The following is a 15264-nucleotide window of genomic DNA, read 5'->3' as shown; positions in this document are numbered from 1 at the left end:
GGAAGCGGGTGGGGCTGATGGGGCTGAGGGAGCAGGTAGGGGATGGGGCCTGGCAGGAGTCCCCTCATGATTCCCTCCCCCCTTCTCCAGCCCCTCCTCCCTGCCCCTGCTTACCAGCTCCAAGTCTGGCTTCAGCTCCCTGCTGCAGTGGGCAGGGACTGCCCAAATCATCAAAACTCTCCAAATCTTTTCCGAAGATTTGGAGAGCTTTGAATTGATTCAGACCATTTTATTGGTCCCCGATTCAATTCCAGTTTGGAGATTTGGCCACCGAATCAGGCCAAATCTCCTCTGAATTGAATCAGCACCCAAAGCTTCGCACAGCCTGACTTGAGAGGGTACAAAGAAGGGCCACCCGTATGATTAGGGGCATGGAGGATAGGCCCTATGAGGAGAGACTCCGGGAACCGGGCCTGTTCAATCTGAGTAAGAGAAGAATGAGGGATGACTTGATAGCTGCCTACAAGTATTTTAGGGGTGAGCATCAAGATCTAGGCGAACAACTCTTCAGGAAGGGACCTCAAGGAAGGATGAGGACCAGTGAGCATAAGCTAATAAAGGGTAAATTCATGCTGGACATAAGAAAGAACTTTTTCTCTGTAAAAGGCACCAAAATCTGGAACACGCTCCCAGCAGAGGTGGTGTAGTTGCCATCCTTGGAGGTGTTCAGGATGAGGCTGGACAAGCACCTTGTTGAGCTTGTCTGAGCCCAATAACTTCCTGCCCATGGCAGGGAATTGGACTTGATGATCCGGCAGGTCCCTTCCAGCCCTTGAGTCTATGATTCAGACTGAAGTTCCCTAGGATAATGCAGTTTTTCCCCACACAGTGGGCGTATCTACATGAGACGCTTTACTGCACAGTAGACTAATCTATTGCAGAGTAAAGCATCACTGTCTACATGTGTGGAGCATTTTACTGCACAGTAGATTAGTCTACTGCATGGTTGGCTACTACCTGTAGATACAGGTAGTAGATTAACTGTGCAGTAGCACACATGCAGTATTGCCAGCTCTCATGATTTTTGGCGTTGTTCTTTATATATATTTATATAGGGAATGTACCTCTTATATCAAAGAAAGAGCTGGTTTTTACATTCCCGAAGCATAAACTTAAAGAACAATGCCAAAATCATGAGTTGGCAACACTGAACGTGTAGACAATGACTTGGGTGCAAATCTGCAGCTGGTCAGCCAGACCAACAAGGGGGCTAGCCTCCTGCTTGGGCCAGAGCCATGTGCCTGGGTGTTTCTCCATTCATGTGGCAGGGATGGCTCCTTGGCTGTCCCAGGCAGTGCCAGCTGTTGCCTGCCCCTGGGCATTGGGTCCCAGAAGTGTGGACACATGCTGGTTGCTGCAAGCCCACAGACCCCAGCTCTAGCCCCCAGGACCTATTTCACCAGCTGCCTGCCTCCTGAACACCATGCCCCTCAGCTGTGAGCACATGCCAAGCCCTGCTGGCACCCGAAGTCTCTACCTGAGCCACGAAGTCCCTGAAAACAGACACAGTGGCAGCCTCTCCAGTGCCACAGAAAGTGTCCCGGGGCCCCAACTGGTCAGAGGGAGAGACAGCCAACCACATAGCAGTGTGGGGCGATGCCAAGATGCAGATGTAGTTTGCCCATGGCAGCTGGTCAAATTCGCACATTTAAAAGGCCATGGCAGTCCACATGCAGGAGGGTGACCACCAGTGGTCCACTTGCCATTACCATCCAATAAGCCCTATGCAGGGAGGACGGCCGGTGGGGGGAGGGGAGAAGGGCGTGCTGCAGCTACTCATGCCTGTGCCACCTCACCCACCTGCCCCTGGGCTGCACACCTGGAGCCAGGGCCCTACATCAGGGAGGGGGGGCATCCCCTCCCCTTCCTGCCCCTTCCCCACTGCCTTGCCTGGGCGAGCTCCCTGCTGCCCCCCAAGAGTTTCCTCCCTCAACACAGGGGGAGGCAGGAGGCAGTTCAGGACTTTACTGAGTGGCCAGTGCCCTCCCAGCTAGGCAGCCAGGGGCCTGTCACATGCAGAGAAACTCGTTGATGGCAGCAGTGATCTCCTCCTCTGCCACGGGGGTCAGGTATTCGTAGCGTAGGCAGAGATACCCCTCCAGGTGATGGCACATGTTGCAGGGAAGCATGGGTTTGCCCAGGGCGCCATCAAAACTTAGGACCCTGCGCCATTCTCAGCTGTGCCTGTGGTATCATGGCAAACGGCAGAAGCAGGGTGTAGTGGGTCAGGTACCCCTCGGTGCACTCAAACAATTCACTGTGGCACAGCCAGGGGACTCTTAGCAAGGGCCCAGTTGGGGTGCAGGCCATATGCAGCGGGGATCCTGGCCCAGGCCTCCTCTCCAGAGACGGCCACGGCAGGGAGGACGGGGGCATCACCAGCTCTGTGTCCCAGGCGAGCAGGAGCCCCTCATCCCCCAACCCCAGGTGTCATGGGCCTGGTGCCATGGGAGCAAACTGCCTGGCCTATAGAAGGAGAAAGCAGAGACTTGATCTGGAGCTGCTGTGGTAGCTGCCAGCAGGAGCCTGCCCTGGTCCAACCTGCCTAGGGGACTGGGAAGGCAGGCTGCCTGCAGCAAGCACCTAGTGGGCTGCCCGCCCCCATGGAGGGAGCAAAGACTGAGGGCTTAGCCAGTGGCTGCCTATGGCAGGGGCTGACCATCCAACTTATCATGGTCCCTGGGTACCTGTGCGCAGACAACCCCTGATCTGAGGTGCACAGCCTCTTGGTACACTGCATGTTATCTCTGAAGTGTTACAAATTCTACAAAGAGCCTCTCTCCCCTGGCTCTGCAGGCCGAGAAGCTGCATACAGCGGGAGAAGCGCCAACCACTGCCAGGAATGCACCTCCAAGGACGCCACCACTGTCAGCTGGTGCCCTCCACATGTGCCACCTCTGCCAGTGGTGCATGCAGGACTGCACCCTCCTGCTGGACTGGCTGGTTACAGTGGCAGAGGAGCAGCTCGCAGACTCATGGGCCTGGTAAGCACAGGTCCTGGAGTGGGAGAGGGCAGTGCCTTCCAGGATAGGCTACTCACCCTTGAAGGGAGGCACACTGACCTCCTTGAGAGGATGCTTGAGGCCCAGGAGCGGGAGGCCACTGTGGTGGCCCAGGCAGTAGAGGCAATGGAGGACTGCTAGACACCATCCTGTTCTTGGCAGTCTCCTTCGTGCCACCTGCAGCCCAGCATCAAGCCCCTCAATGGGATTGGGACAAGGTCCCGCGCCTCCTGCAGCAGCCAGGCTCCCCTGCCTCTGCTCCTGAGCCAGGTCCCTCGATGGCCTGGCCCCCCCACCTGGGCCACTCCCCGCCACTCATCCAGGCACCAGGTGGGTCCTGAGGAGGAGCTGCCCCCAGTGGGGCCAGCACCGCATGCCGGTTCTGCTGGCCCTGACCCTGTGATGGAGGAGGAGGAGCAGGATGTGCAGCCTGGACAGCAGCTGCTCTTACCTTTGGCCTTGCCCCCAGCCTGCTAGCCTCGCCATGGCATCCATACCCACAGGTATGGCCAGAGGCCAGGGTGCTGGGCGCCTCTCCAAGGGATCTGTCCTGTCGGCACCTCCACCACACTGTTCCCTCCCCTGTCCCCCAGGAGAGCACATACCACACTGCTGCAGAGGGGAAGAGCAGGGCACGGATCTGCCTATGCCCATTGGGAGCCAATCTGCTCTCAAGGGTGCACATGTAAATGCTTTCCTGGGGAAGACTTACTGCACTTTATTTTATTGCACAGTTAGCCTAAACTGCATTAATAGCACATGTAGATGCACCCAGTAAGAATTGCTTCTATAAGCATGTCTTCCTGTTGTGATGTGGTGGTCTTGTAGCAGACACTGGCCACGTGTACAGAAGACACTGACTGCACAGTAGCCTGATATGGCAACAACAATGACATGACCTCAAGAAAAGGTTGAGAGGCGACCTTGTGGTTGCCTATAAGTTCATCACGGGGGCACAGAAGGGAATTGGTGAGGTTTTATTCACCAAGGCGCCCCCAGGGGTTACAAGAAATAATGGCAATAAGCTAGCAGAGAGCAGATTTAGACTAGACATTAGGAAGAACTTCTTCACAGTTAGAGTGGCCAAGGTCTGGAACGGGCTCCCAAGGGAGGTGGTGCTCTCCCCTACCCTGGGGGTCTTCAAGAGGAGGTTAGATAGGCATCTAGCTGGGGTCATCTAGACCCAGCCCTTTTTCCTGCCTATGCAGGGGGTCGTACTCGATGATCTATTGAGGTCCCTTCCGACCCTAGCATCTATGAATCTATGACACTACTGTACAGTAGTATTAGGCTATTGCAGTCAGCATCACAAGACATTCGCCAGTGCTACTGCGCAGTAACTCGGGTGATTGAGCAGTCATTTAGTACTTTTTATACAAGTACTAAATGACTGTGCAGTAACAAATACACAGTCAGTGTCTCATGTAGACGCGGTCACTGACTAGTAAAACACATAATAGGCTATCATCTCTGACAGATATGACATAGACGTCCTTCAAGATTATTTAGTTCTGATTGTTAGTGACTCAAGTCACTCAGTTTGGCCCCAGGTTAGCTTCCCTGTTAGGGAAGACAGGATGGATGGCTACCCTCAAGGTAGCTAGGAGCCAAGCCAAGATGGAGGCCATTGCCTCTAGGACTTGCAGTCTTTATGGTGGTCTCAAATCTGTGTTTAGGCAAGGACAGAGTTGATAGTGTTTCTTATCACCAGGGATCCTACGTTACTCTGATTTTTTAAAATCCCCAATTTTCGGTTAAAAAAAAAGCAAACCCAAATCCACATTTTTCCATGATTAAAATGAAACATCACTATATATATAAGTGGTGTTTCATTTAAATCATGAAAAAATGTGGATTTGGCGTTACTTTTTTATTTAACCAAAAATTGGGATTTTTTTTTTAAAAATCAAAGAAAACCAGGATCCCTGCTTATTGCTTCCCAGTTATGTGGGACCAGGAACTGGGACTTAGATAGCTTGTGAGTCTGCACCTCACACTGAAAGAAATTAAGACAGGATATGATAGCAGTCTCCAAATATGTGAAAGGCTGCCAAAAAGAAGAGGGAGAACATCTTTTCTCTGTGATTGCAGAGTAAGAGTTAACCATGGCAAAGTCTGAATGGAGAGTCCTAGGTCACAGGTTTAGCAGAATGGAAGACGAGGTCAGGTCTAGGACAGCGTTTCTCAGTCCACAGGTTGCGACCCAAGAGTGGGTCACAAGAATATATGAAAGGGTCGCAAACAAATTTTTAAAATGGATCATATTTTGCATAGATTTTTGAAAAAATGGATGCTGCTTGTGCTTCACCATATGTTAATGCTGTGCTTGCTAATAAAAAGGGATCTAGGTTTTTTGTTTGCTGCAGAAAAACACAGATTTTCTCCTTTGAAGGCGAGAAACATGGGAAACCATGGGTTTTCCCTTGCAGGTGGACAGAGTTCCAGCCTACAAGTTGCTGGAGGATGATGATCAGGCATGGGGTGCTACATGCATGTGCGAGTGCACACATGCCCATGACAGAGAGGCAGCGTGGAGAACAGCTCCCACAGCTTCCTGCAGGTAAGTCTATGAGGTGGGGTGGGATGTGGGGCATAGAAATGTGTCAGGAGGGCAGGGAGGCACAGGCAACATGTTGGGGGACATGGTGGGGCATGTGTCCCACCCCACTCAGATTTGTGAGCTAACAGCAGGCACGGGGCTGCAGCCTGGCTGGACCAGCATGGGCAGGAATCACCTCCTCAGCCCAGCAGATGGGACGCAGCACAGGAGGGCAGAGCAGGGTGGCGAGTCTCATTGCTGCTGTTGGGACCCCAACGCCAGCTGCACTACGAACAGTGTACGGAGTAACAGATGGGGGGACCCATGCTGCCCTCACCTCCTCCTGCTGCCAGCCGCTCATGAGCCAGGCTGCGGCTCTACCCCACTACCATGGCTCAGCCACTGCTGCCACCTTCCAAGGAATGAGGAAAAAACCCCAAAATCTGACACCTCTAGCAACAAGGGAGGAAAAAAATCCTTCGTGGCCACATGTGGTAACCTGCAAAGCCCATAGGTAAAGGAAAAAACAAACACTCTACTCTGCAAGTCAGAGACTGCAAACGCAACTCCCCACATCAGACACCCTACCCCCTCCATAAATCTCTCTCAGCTCCCTTATTCTTCTTACGTGAGAAACCAGCTGTGGAGCTTCAGCACTCTGCTGCTGAGCATAGTTATCTCCAATTTCCTCCTTCTCTGGTCTCCAGAGATCTTCTCATGATCTCCCTGTGATCCATACATGAGGGGCTCCTGAGCTGCTAATTGTTTCGGCATTTTTGACTGGGGTGTACTGGTGCTCCTGTTTGGACAAAAAAAGCCTGTAGGTTCTGGGGTTAGAAGGTTTTGCTCCTTCACTCAGCGTCTGACCAACTGCTACATCTGGAATCAAAAAGGAATGTTATCCCGCAGTCAGATCAGCATAGACTGTGGGGTTTTTTCCTTTGTAGCAGAGAGCATGGTCCTATTCCTTAGATATGGAGTGTATTTGAACAAACTACTTCCAGTCCTTGCAGCAGCAGGTTATTGGCACTGCCTTTGTCCCTCTGCTTTACCTGTAGCAGGTTAGGATGTTCTTGGTTTTTTGAGTCATTGGGCCTGGTAGTTGTGTTCTCTGTTTCACTCCTCATTTGCTTGTGCCCTCCCAGCCCTCCACTCCACTCCACCCCACCAAGGAAAGTCACCAAGGAGCCACACTCCCTCTGCTTAGGACTACGGAGAGTTTGCCCCCTTGACTTTGGAAATATTGTGCAGGATGCAGCATGATACAACTACCCAGGGCAGACAGCCCTCATTGGCATCCAGGTGTGCTTCCACTGCTTTCCACTGTGGTTTGAAGTGCCTTCCATGATCAAGCCAGTAGTTGAGCAATTTCTTCCTGGCATGCATGTGCCCAGTGAAAGGCTTCATAAGCCAGGGTAAGAATGGGCATGCCAGGGCCCTGAAGAGCAGTGGGGGGCAGTCATTCACTTCAGTTGCAGGCAAATTTCCCCCAGGGGGCAGAATGGAGTTGGGAAAAAACCCTGAAGTTGTACACCTTGACTGACCAAGCTGGCATTGATGTGTAAACCCTTTTAGTTGATGCACTCTAAGCCATGTGGGGCAGGGCCCAGGATGATGATGCAGATAACGGTCTACATTTCAAGGAGGTACTTTTGTAGAGATCTCATTACAGTGGCTTACACTTCAGGGACAAGGCATGCCAGCTGGCATACAAACTGGAAATGGCACTGAGCGAGCACAGACCGGCCTTGACTCTCCACCTTGAGCAAAACCGCACAAACAGGCCCTCCCTGTGCTGTGGATCACAGGGCAAAGAGAATGAAGTCCTCCAAGTAGGAAGACTTCACGTAGGAATGGACTCCAAGTAGGAGTCCAGTCCAGGCTCTGCATGCCGAGAGTGTAACTAGCATGCCACTGAGACTACTGAATGTTCATGTCCGTGTCCACACAGCCACACTGCATCATCAAAAGCACAGAACACTGCAGTGTTCCCAACCTTCTGCGCCCTGCCTTAAGGACATTTTTGGTCGATGGATATCCCCTGGCATTGCAAGGAATGGTGGGAGTTTGAGATCAAATGCTTAGGATTCCCTTTGCTCTGTCAGGCCATTTCCAAATGCCATCCTGAGGATGAGGCACAAAGTGATAGAATTCTTAAGTTTTAGGACAGGACAAACCCTTCTGTTGTAGTGAGAAGGGTGCAGCAGCAGGTATGCTCAGCAGACAAAGATTCACATAAGTCTATGGGCCTGCTTCAGGCAAATTATAAAGAGATATGGGAGCCCACCAGCCCAGCACAGGCAGGTATATTAGATATGTGCCTTGCAGCAGATAGAAATGCTGATGAAAGTGGAGGGTAGGGTATCAATCGTTCTGTCTCTACAGGGGACAGAACAAGAAATAGTGGGCTTAAATTGCATTAAGGGAATTAAAAGTTACTTAGGAAGACCTTTCCACTCATAAGCAGGGAGAGGTTTGGGAATCTCTTGCAGCATAGGTTCTTTAAAAAAGATGCTAGACAAAGATGCTTCTGACAGGATGATTCTACCCAGAGCAGTGGCCTGGACTAGATTACCTCCTAAAGTCCTTCCAGCATTATTGTCCTATGGCTTTCTATGGATGATAGGGATACTGAGGTTTATCAGGGAGTCCCATCCACTTATGACAGAGATGCAGTGATTGTGCCCTATTCTTGCAAGAGAGCTATAGCACCTATTCACATCCTTACAGAGAGGAGACTTACCCAGCTTAGGGTAGCTTGAATAATAGGACTGGACACCCCAGGAATTCCACCTCCCCCAAAAGCCTACCTTCCACATTCCCTTGGTCCTGACAGTTGGCTTAATTGCCAAAAGACTCGTAAGGAAAGGGTCCTCTCAGAGTATGCTGCAAAAGGAGGGTTGCTTTTCCAACTCTTGTGGGGCCAAGGCAGGGATGCTGTAGGAAGAGACCAGCACAGGCTGAAGTTCTGCAGCTTTCTGTTTTCGTGCTTCATGCTTAGCCACAGAGCGAACACGGACTCCCTTGCTCCCTTTGAGGGTTTGTTCAGGCTGCAACAGGAACAGACAGTCACTGAAGAGAAGTCAAGAGTCAGCCATGCATCCCTTCTGCCCAGGGATTCAAGGACCAGCAGGAGCAGGTAGCACTCAGGCACCGAGGTCATTTCTTAGTCTGTACAGCATTAATGACTACATTTTTGGGAGGCATACAGAAGGGTAGATAGACCCTAGCCAGACCGGAGAATACCTGACCATGGAGGGAAACTGCCATCCCAGGCATCTGCCACCTCCTGATGAAACTGTCATGGGGTAAATAAATCCAGACCCTACAGTGCCCAGTCCTGGGCCTGCAGTTTGGCAGTACCCAGTTCCTAAGAACTCACCCTTCCCCTGCAATATTAGAGGTCTCTGGGGATGTAGGAGATGCCAGAGTATGTGAACATAGCTATACAAGCAAGGAAGAGGGGAGATTTGCTGACCCTAGGAGTAGAGAGGAGGGCCAATGCTTGTCTCAGCAGCTGTCTCTTTCTAGGGGGCCCTGTAATGGAACTGTCCTCTGAACGCAACTGTGGCGTCCCCTCACAGCCACATGACGCCCATTCTCCCACTCTGGTTTGTCAGAGTATTGCCTTGCTGCAGCTTGATGCAACAGATAGTTGGGAAACTACCCTCAAAAAAACAGACCTTGGCATTAGGTGCCTTGCTCTGCCCTGGTCATTGCTGGGCTGCCTTGTTCTGGCCTCATCTTTTGCTTCTGTTCCTGGAGCAAGGTGTAATAGTCTGTCCAATTGGCCTCAGACAAGTTTCTCTATACATGCAGGGTCCACTTACACTGGCTGCCCTTCTCTGGGGTTCACTCCATCTCTAGAGCTTCCCCACTGGCTGAACTCTTCACCAGGGAGCTCTTCTCCCCTCAACACCCAGGGCCAGAGTAACCTCGCTGTCTTGGGAGCAGAGCTCATAATCTCTTGGGCTCCAGCCTTTCTGTTCACCTCATCCCTGCTTCTCAGAACTAGACATAGGGGGTTTCTATCATCCAACCTGCAGATTTGCCTCTCTGCAGCCTGTATCCCTACAAGCAGGCTCACAACTCCAGCTCTCTGTAAGCTACCACTCTGTACTGACTTACAGCCCCTTAGCTCTCCGGCCGAGCCCAATTCTCAGTAACAAGGGTTGGGACCCGTTACAGGCCCAGAGACCCCGACTCAGATATGACTTTGGTGTCATCTTCAGTGAAGGAACAATTTACCCCAAACCCAGTGGCACCCTCCCAGCTAGATGGCTTGGCCCATTTTAGTTTCTTGATTAATCCTTCCCTCACCGAGACATCCCAAGGCTGCACAGGAACTCCATAGGTATCCACGCAGCAGCGCTGGATACAGCAGAACTTGGCCTCCTCTGCAATTAGGTCCCAACGGCAACCCTCCCCTACAATCCCTGTCGGATCTGCCGGGTCCAGGATGAGGGGCCTGAAATTCAAGGAGACAGGAAAAGGTATAGTGTTGACTCTGCCTGAGGCTCAGGGCACTGAAGCCTAGCCAGGCATCTTGCTGCCCCATCCCTACCTCTGGTCCTTTGGTGGGGATGTGGTCTTCCCCAAAGCCCAAGGTCTCTGAGATTCACCACTTGACAGGAAGTAGGTCAGCCGCAGGTCACTCCCACACCCGGACCCTGCAAGAGACCTTTCCATGCCTCCTCCAGAAGCTAATTTGGGGCCCCTTCTTTCTGCCTCCTCCACTGCAATCTAGAGCCCTTCCTCTAGTCTGCTTTTGCAGCGCTACGAATTTTATAATGACAGGATTTTACCAGTTACCCTAGGGTGATGCAAACTCCAGCCCTGGCTCCAGTGCCAGCTGCCCAGCAGCTATTATGGGCTCTCTTCCACATCTGCCTGCCTCCAGGGGAAGAGCAGCCAGTTAGGGTCTGCTCTAAGGTGCAAGTCTCTCTACATATGTAGGGTCCACTCACACTGGCTGCCCTCCTCTGGGGCTTGCTCCCTCTCTAGAGCTTCCACTGGTGCCTGGGACAAGCAATGAAAACCCAGACCTGGTGAGTGCAATGAAATTCACGTCCTCTGAAAGGACTGCACTTAAAAGGCAGATGCCTCAGGCTTTCCCTGCAGCCCAGGTTAATAGCCTGACATGAGGAGAAAGGGCAAGCACATACAGTCTGATTTAAAGCAACCATGCCCCTTGGGTTCAGCTTTGTACTCTCTGGACCATGAAGGGTAGGAGAGATCCAAAGGACCTTGGAACTGTCCCAGTGTCAGATCCTCCCCTGTCTGGCACATTGTTTCCAACCTGTAACAGATGATCCCAGAGGGACCCCAACTGCCAAGAAGCAAGAACACTAGCATATGCCCTCTGCCCTGCACTCTCTTCTCCTGTTCAGATTGGACAAGCTGCAACCATGCACTAATGCTGGTTTCATGGTCCCATCTGGTCCTCCCAGCCTAGACTGGCATGGCAGTATCTGGGGCATGGGACAGAGATGCCAGGGAGGGAAATGCCTGGATGCACACAGCAGGTTGGGATGCACAGAGAGGGGGAAGAAACTGACCTGCGTTTTCTGAGTTGGGATTGCAGGTACTGTCCCAGGGCCTCATCCTCAAAGCCATAATTTATGGTCCAAAAGACACAGAGTTGTTCGTACTGCTGGATCAGCTCCAGCACCGTCCGAAAGCCCTCGTCCATGCTGAAGTCTGTCTCTCCACTCCCCTTCTCCCAGGTATAGATAGTCAGGAGCTCCAGGGCATACTGGGGTGGCAGGGACTCTCCCTGTCTCAGCTGCGCTTTGTAAGGACGGACATACTGAAATGCAAAAGAGGGGAAAAGATAAGACAAAGACAGAGCAAAACATTGATCCAGTGCCTGAACCTTCCCTGAAATCTACTCAGTAAAGATGACAGGGGCTGAGAGACAGAGCAGCTGGGGCTAGAGCATGGAGGGCCTCCTGCAACAGGGTCTGTCGATGCCAGACCCGATACAAAGTCCTGCTCTCTCTCAGGACTGCCCTAGCAGTGCTGCCTGGGTCAGGCAAGAACCTTTTGGAGCCAGCTCTATTTTGTCAACTGACTCCATTCACCAATTGGAGACTCAAAAGGAAAAACACTGAGGGAAGCACTTTTCAAGCTAGTAAAGTGGGGGAGGGTGTGGGGAAAGGCAGGCCTGATTCCCCTGCAAAGGCTCAAGGGAGTCTGGCCTGCCTGTAATACCTTTTTGTACCAGTGTTTCACCAAGCGAATCAGGCTTTTGACTTTGGTGGGACGATCCATGACAAAATCCCGCTGCAGCTCAGTGAAGCAGGTAGAGAATTCACCGCCCCGGGAGCAGCTGCCTATCAGGTCCAGGTATACATCAGGGCTGGGCTTGTAACCAGAAACATGCTGGCCTGTCAAGGAATACAAATGCAGGAAGACACATACAGATCACTACCTGTGCAGAGAAGCGTTTTTGCATCTCCACTTAAGTAGGGTGTGGGATTTGCTGTGAAAACCCAGATGAAGGAACACAATGGGACCCCATCTGGGTCTGTTCAAAACAGAGGCCTGGGGTGGGGACTAGGTGATTGCTGACATGAGAGGCTGTGGATACTGCCACAGATTTAGGGCACTGGGTGCAACATCGGTCTCACACGAATACCCATCCAACCTCTCCTGGAGCTCACATAACATTTAAGCTGCTATAGGAGGAATGGCCCCAAGGAGAGGGGATCCATACCCATTTTAGAGCACTGTACTGTGGCAGGAAAAGAGGACAAGGTTGTGGAACCAAGTGTCTAAAGGTAAAGGAACTACTGGTGAAGACTGATGCCCCTGACACTGTAAATGCTGTTCTCAGGTCAGAACCCATGCTCTCCCCCGCACAGCTCCAGCAGAAAAACAGCATGCCTGGCCTTTGGCAATGATCTGAGAGCAGGCTTCCAGTCAGAGGCATGCATCCCTGGTGGAGTGCATGGCAGCTAGTCTTACCCAGGGGATCATAAGCCGGCAGCACGTCAAAATCTATGGATTCTTCTAGCATTCTGGATCGCAGCTGGAAGCTCAACACTCGGGGGTTCTCCCACCTGGACACCTCAATGATCACCTCAAAGCGCTTCTCCTGCTGGCATTTTTCCAGCATCCTCCTGATCTCCCAGATGATCTCTGTGCGGTTCTCCTCCTGGTCCTTGTACCCTTTGAAGCAGCTGAGAAATACTACGAGATCAGCATCAGATCTGCCTCGGAGAGCAGTGCCTTTGCCTGATGAGCCACCCTGCAGAGGATAAGACAGTTACTCCCTGCAACACTTGGGACATGCCTGCCCCTCTCCTCCCAATGGAAAGACATCCCATGTGGGCCTAAGCTCTAAGGAATGCAGAATCCACCTCATCTGCAGGCCACTTCCTCCCATAATTACCATACTGTTAAAATGCGCATCTTACTTTCAGCCTGAATTTCTCGATCTTCAGCTTCCAGTCATTGGATCTCATTCTCTCTTTTTCTCCAAGATTAAAACACTGTTTTAATCCTACCAGAAATCTCTCCCCATGTAGATTTTTGTGGCTCTGATGGAGCCACCTGTTAACATTCTCTCCAAGAAACGTACTAGCCTGAGCTTCTAAAGATCCTTACCATAGTGAGGTTTTCCAAGACACAAATCAATCATATACTGAATTTGTGGACCCTTTCCACATTACAATGTGAACACCAGAGTCAGTGAACTCAGAATTCCCATCCCACCGGAAATTCTGAAATAAAAAAAACCTTTCTGAATCATTTTTCAAGGACGAGACTTCCACACTTGCTACAGAGCAGAAGTTCAATAACGTCATTTTGCAGAGTCAAAATAACAATTCTTTACATCTTTTTTAACTTTTCTGAGTGTCCTCCAGCTGCCAACTCCCCAGCTCCCTGAGCTGCCCACCTGGCTGAGAGCCAGGCACTGTGCCTACCATCTCTGGCTGGCCAGCTCCCAGGCTGAATTCTCTCTCACTTTCCCACATCTACCAGGTTGCTCAGTTCTTTCTAAGCAAGAATCCTAATTCTTTTAATCCATCCTTATAAATCATGTTTCCCATCCTCTAATCATTGCTGTTACTGATGGACTGCAAACACACTGGAGGACAGGATAGGTGGACAACAAAAATGATGAAGGGTGTAGAAGGCAAGTCATATAAAGAGAGGTTGAAGGAAATAGGCATATTCTGCTCATGGAAAGGGCAATTAAAACAGGACATGATAGCAGTCTTCAAATATCAGAAAGGCTGCCACAAAGAAGAGGGAAAACACCATTTCACTTTTTCTGCAGAGAGCAGGATGTGAAACAAAAGCTTGAAGTTACAGCTTGGACTCTGTGGGGAGGGGTGTTGCCTTCCTCTAGTCTAGCAGGAGGCATAGCCCTCTTCCTTGGATCTCATGAGTGTACTTTAACAACCCTTGCAGCAGCAGGATGCTGGTTGCTGCTGTTCCACTACTTTACATGTAGCAGGCCAGGGTGTTACACCTTGTGTCTGTCTTTCAGGGTTGACTGTAGTTTTATGAATAGGTTAGTATGGCTGGATAGAGATCATCCTACCTGTAGGAGGGAATTGGGCTAGATAATGTCTAGAGGTCCCTTCTAGCCCTCCTTATCTATCACTGTGACCCTAAAGCCAAGCTCAAGAGCTAGGCAGGATTCAATGAAGATAGATAGCATGAGCACAGAAATATGCCTAATAACAAGAATAGCTAACATACTCGCACTGCCTAGATAGGAAAGGTGTAGCTAACTTCTGGATGGCAATGGTTGGCTCCTCCCAACTTCCCAATGGGGCACTTCATTTTTATAACAAGGTTCCTTGCTAATTTGGTATTTACAAAATTAATCTTGTTTCTAAGGGGTGTCTTGCCTTTTAAGAGGGCTCACATGAATGAGAAAACAGCAACTGTGAAAATTGCTGGCACTCTCTTTTCTAAAATGTGTAACTTGTTGGCATCATACCTGGAGTATATGTCGGTTGTCATGTTTGGGGTATTATATCTGGTGTTCCAGACAGAAAAACTGCAACTCTTCATAAACCGCAGCAATTTGTGATAATTAGTTTAATTGCAAGTGATTTTTATATTAGAATTAGGTGACTGCTGCAAAATGATTTGTGCAACAGCTCTGCTCTTAGCAAAGAAAAAAAGTTTTGCTTCCACAAGACAAATTCACTCATACTAAAACCTAAAGCAAGCCTGAGGTCTCACACCAGGACCTTACATCCTCATCTTCCATTGTTCCAAGACTTGTTAAAAATCAAAACACATGGTTCAGATTACTCCTCAATCAATTATTTTAATACTTTAATGTTTATATTGAATTCTGCTCTGCTAGTGTTTTCTTCATCTGAGGAAACTGCCCCTCTTCATGCACCAGGCAAATATGCTGCATTAGGGCCTTGTCTAGGCTCTACCAGCACGTGACAAATGAAATTCCATCAGCATCATTTGCACCTAGGCCACCACCAAGCTCCTGTCCTTTGGCAGCCCTCGCTGCTGGTCCCTCCATCCCTTCCACAGCCAGAGCTCTCAGCCTCCCCCTTGCTTTCTTGCATCTTGTATTTATGTTTTCTGGATTTACGTAGATGGTATGTTGCTAGTTAAAACATGTCACCAGTCCCAATCAGTTCAACAGAAAACATGCGACGCGCAAATTTATCAATCAGAATTCACTAAAACAAAGGTTTTGTCATTGCAGGTATAAAGTAGTTGAGGTACTGGTAC

General features: G+C 50.5%; 2 protein-coding genes across 2 annotated transcripts in view; both read right to left on the bottom strand.

Annotated features, from left to right (window-relative positions):
- P2RX2 (purinergic receptor P2X 2) overlaps window positions 1–11229 on the bottom strand; it is a 65979-nt gene extending 54750 nt beyond the window's left edge. Inside the window, exons 1-2 of the mRNA XM_025216605.1 lie at window positions 11100–11229; window positions 9862–10009 (exon numbers count right to left, since the gene is read on the bottom strand). Coding sequence (XP_025072390.1) covers window positions 9862–9893 — 32 coding nt within the window. The 5' untranslated portion in view covers window positions 9894–10009; window positions 11100–11229. The remainder of the gene's footprint in view (window positions 1–9861; window positions 10010–11099) is intronic.
- On the bottom strand, window positions 11225–13010 carry LOC102383736 (2'-5'-oligoadenylate synthase 1-like). The gene is made up of 4 exons (XM_025216607.1): window positions 12963–13010; window positions 12511–12793; window positions 11765–11930; window positions 11225–11350 (listed from the first exon to the last, which is right to left on the bottom strand). The coding sequence occupies exons 1-4, from the start codon at window positions 13008–13010 to the stop codon at window positions 11323–11325; spliced, it is 525 nt and encodes a 174-aa protein (XP_025072392.1). The 3' UTR covers window positions 11225–11322.
- Window positions 13011–15264: the final 2254 nt, after the last annotated feature.

This window comes from Alligator sinensis, unplaced genomic scaffold, assembly GCF_000455745.1.
Source record: "Alligator sinensis unplaced genomic scaffold, ASM45574v1 scaffold295_1, whole genome shotgun sequence".
NCBI lineage: Eukaryota > Metazoa > Chordata > Crocodylia > Alligatoridae > Alligator > Alligator sinensis.
Note: the sequence above shows the minus strand (reverse complement) of the source record. Positions and strands in the feature narration are given on the sequence as shown.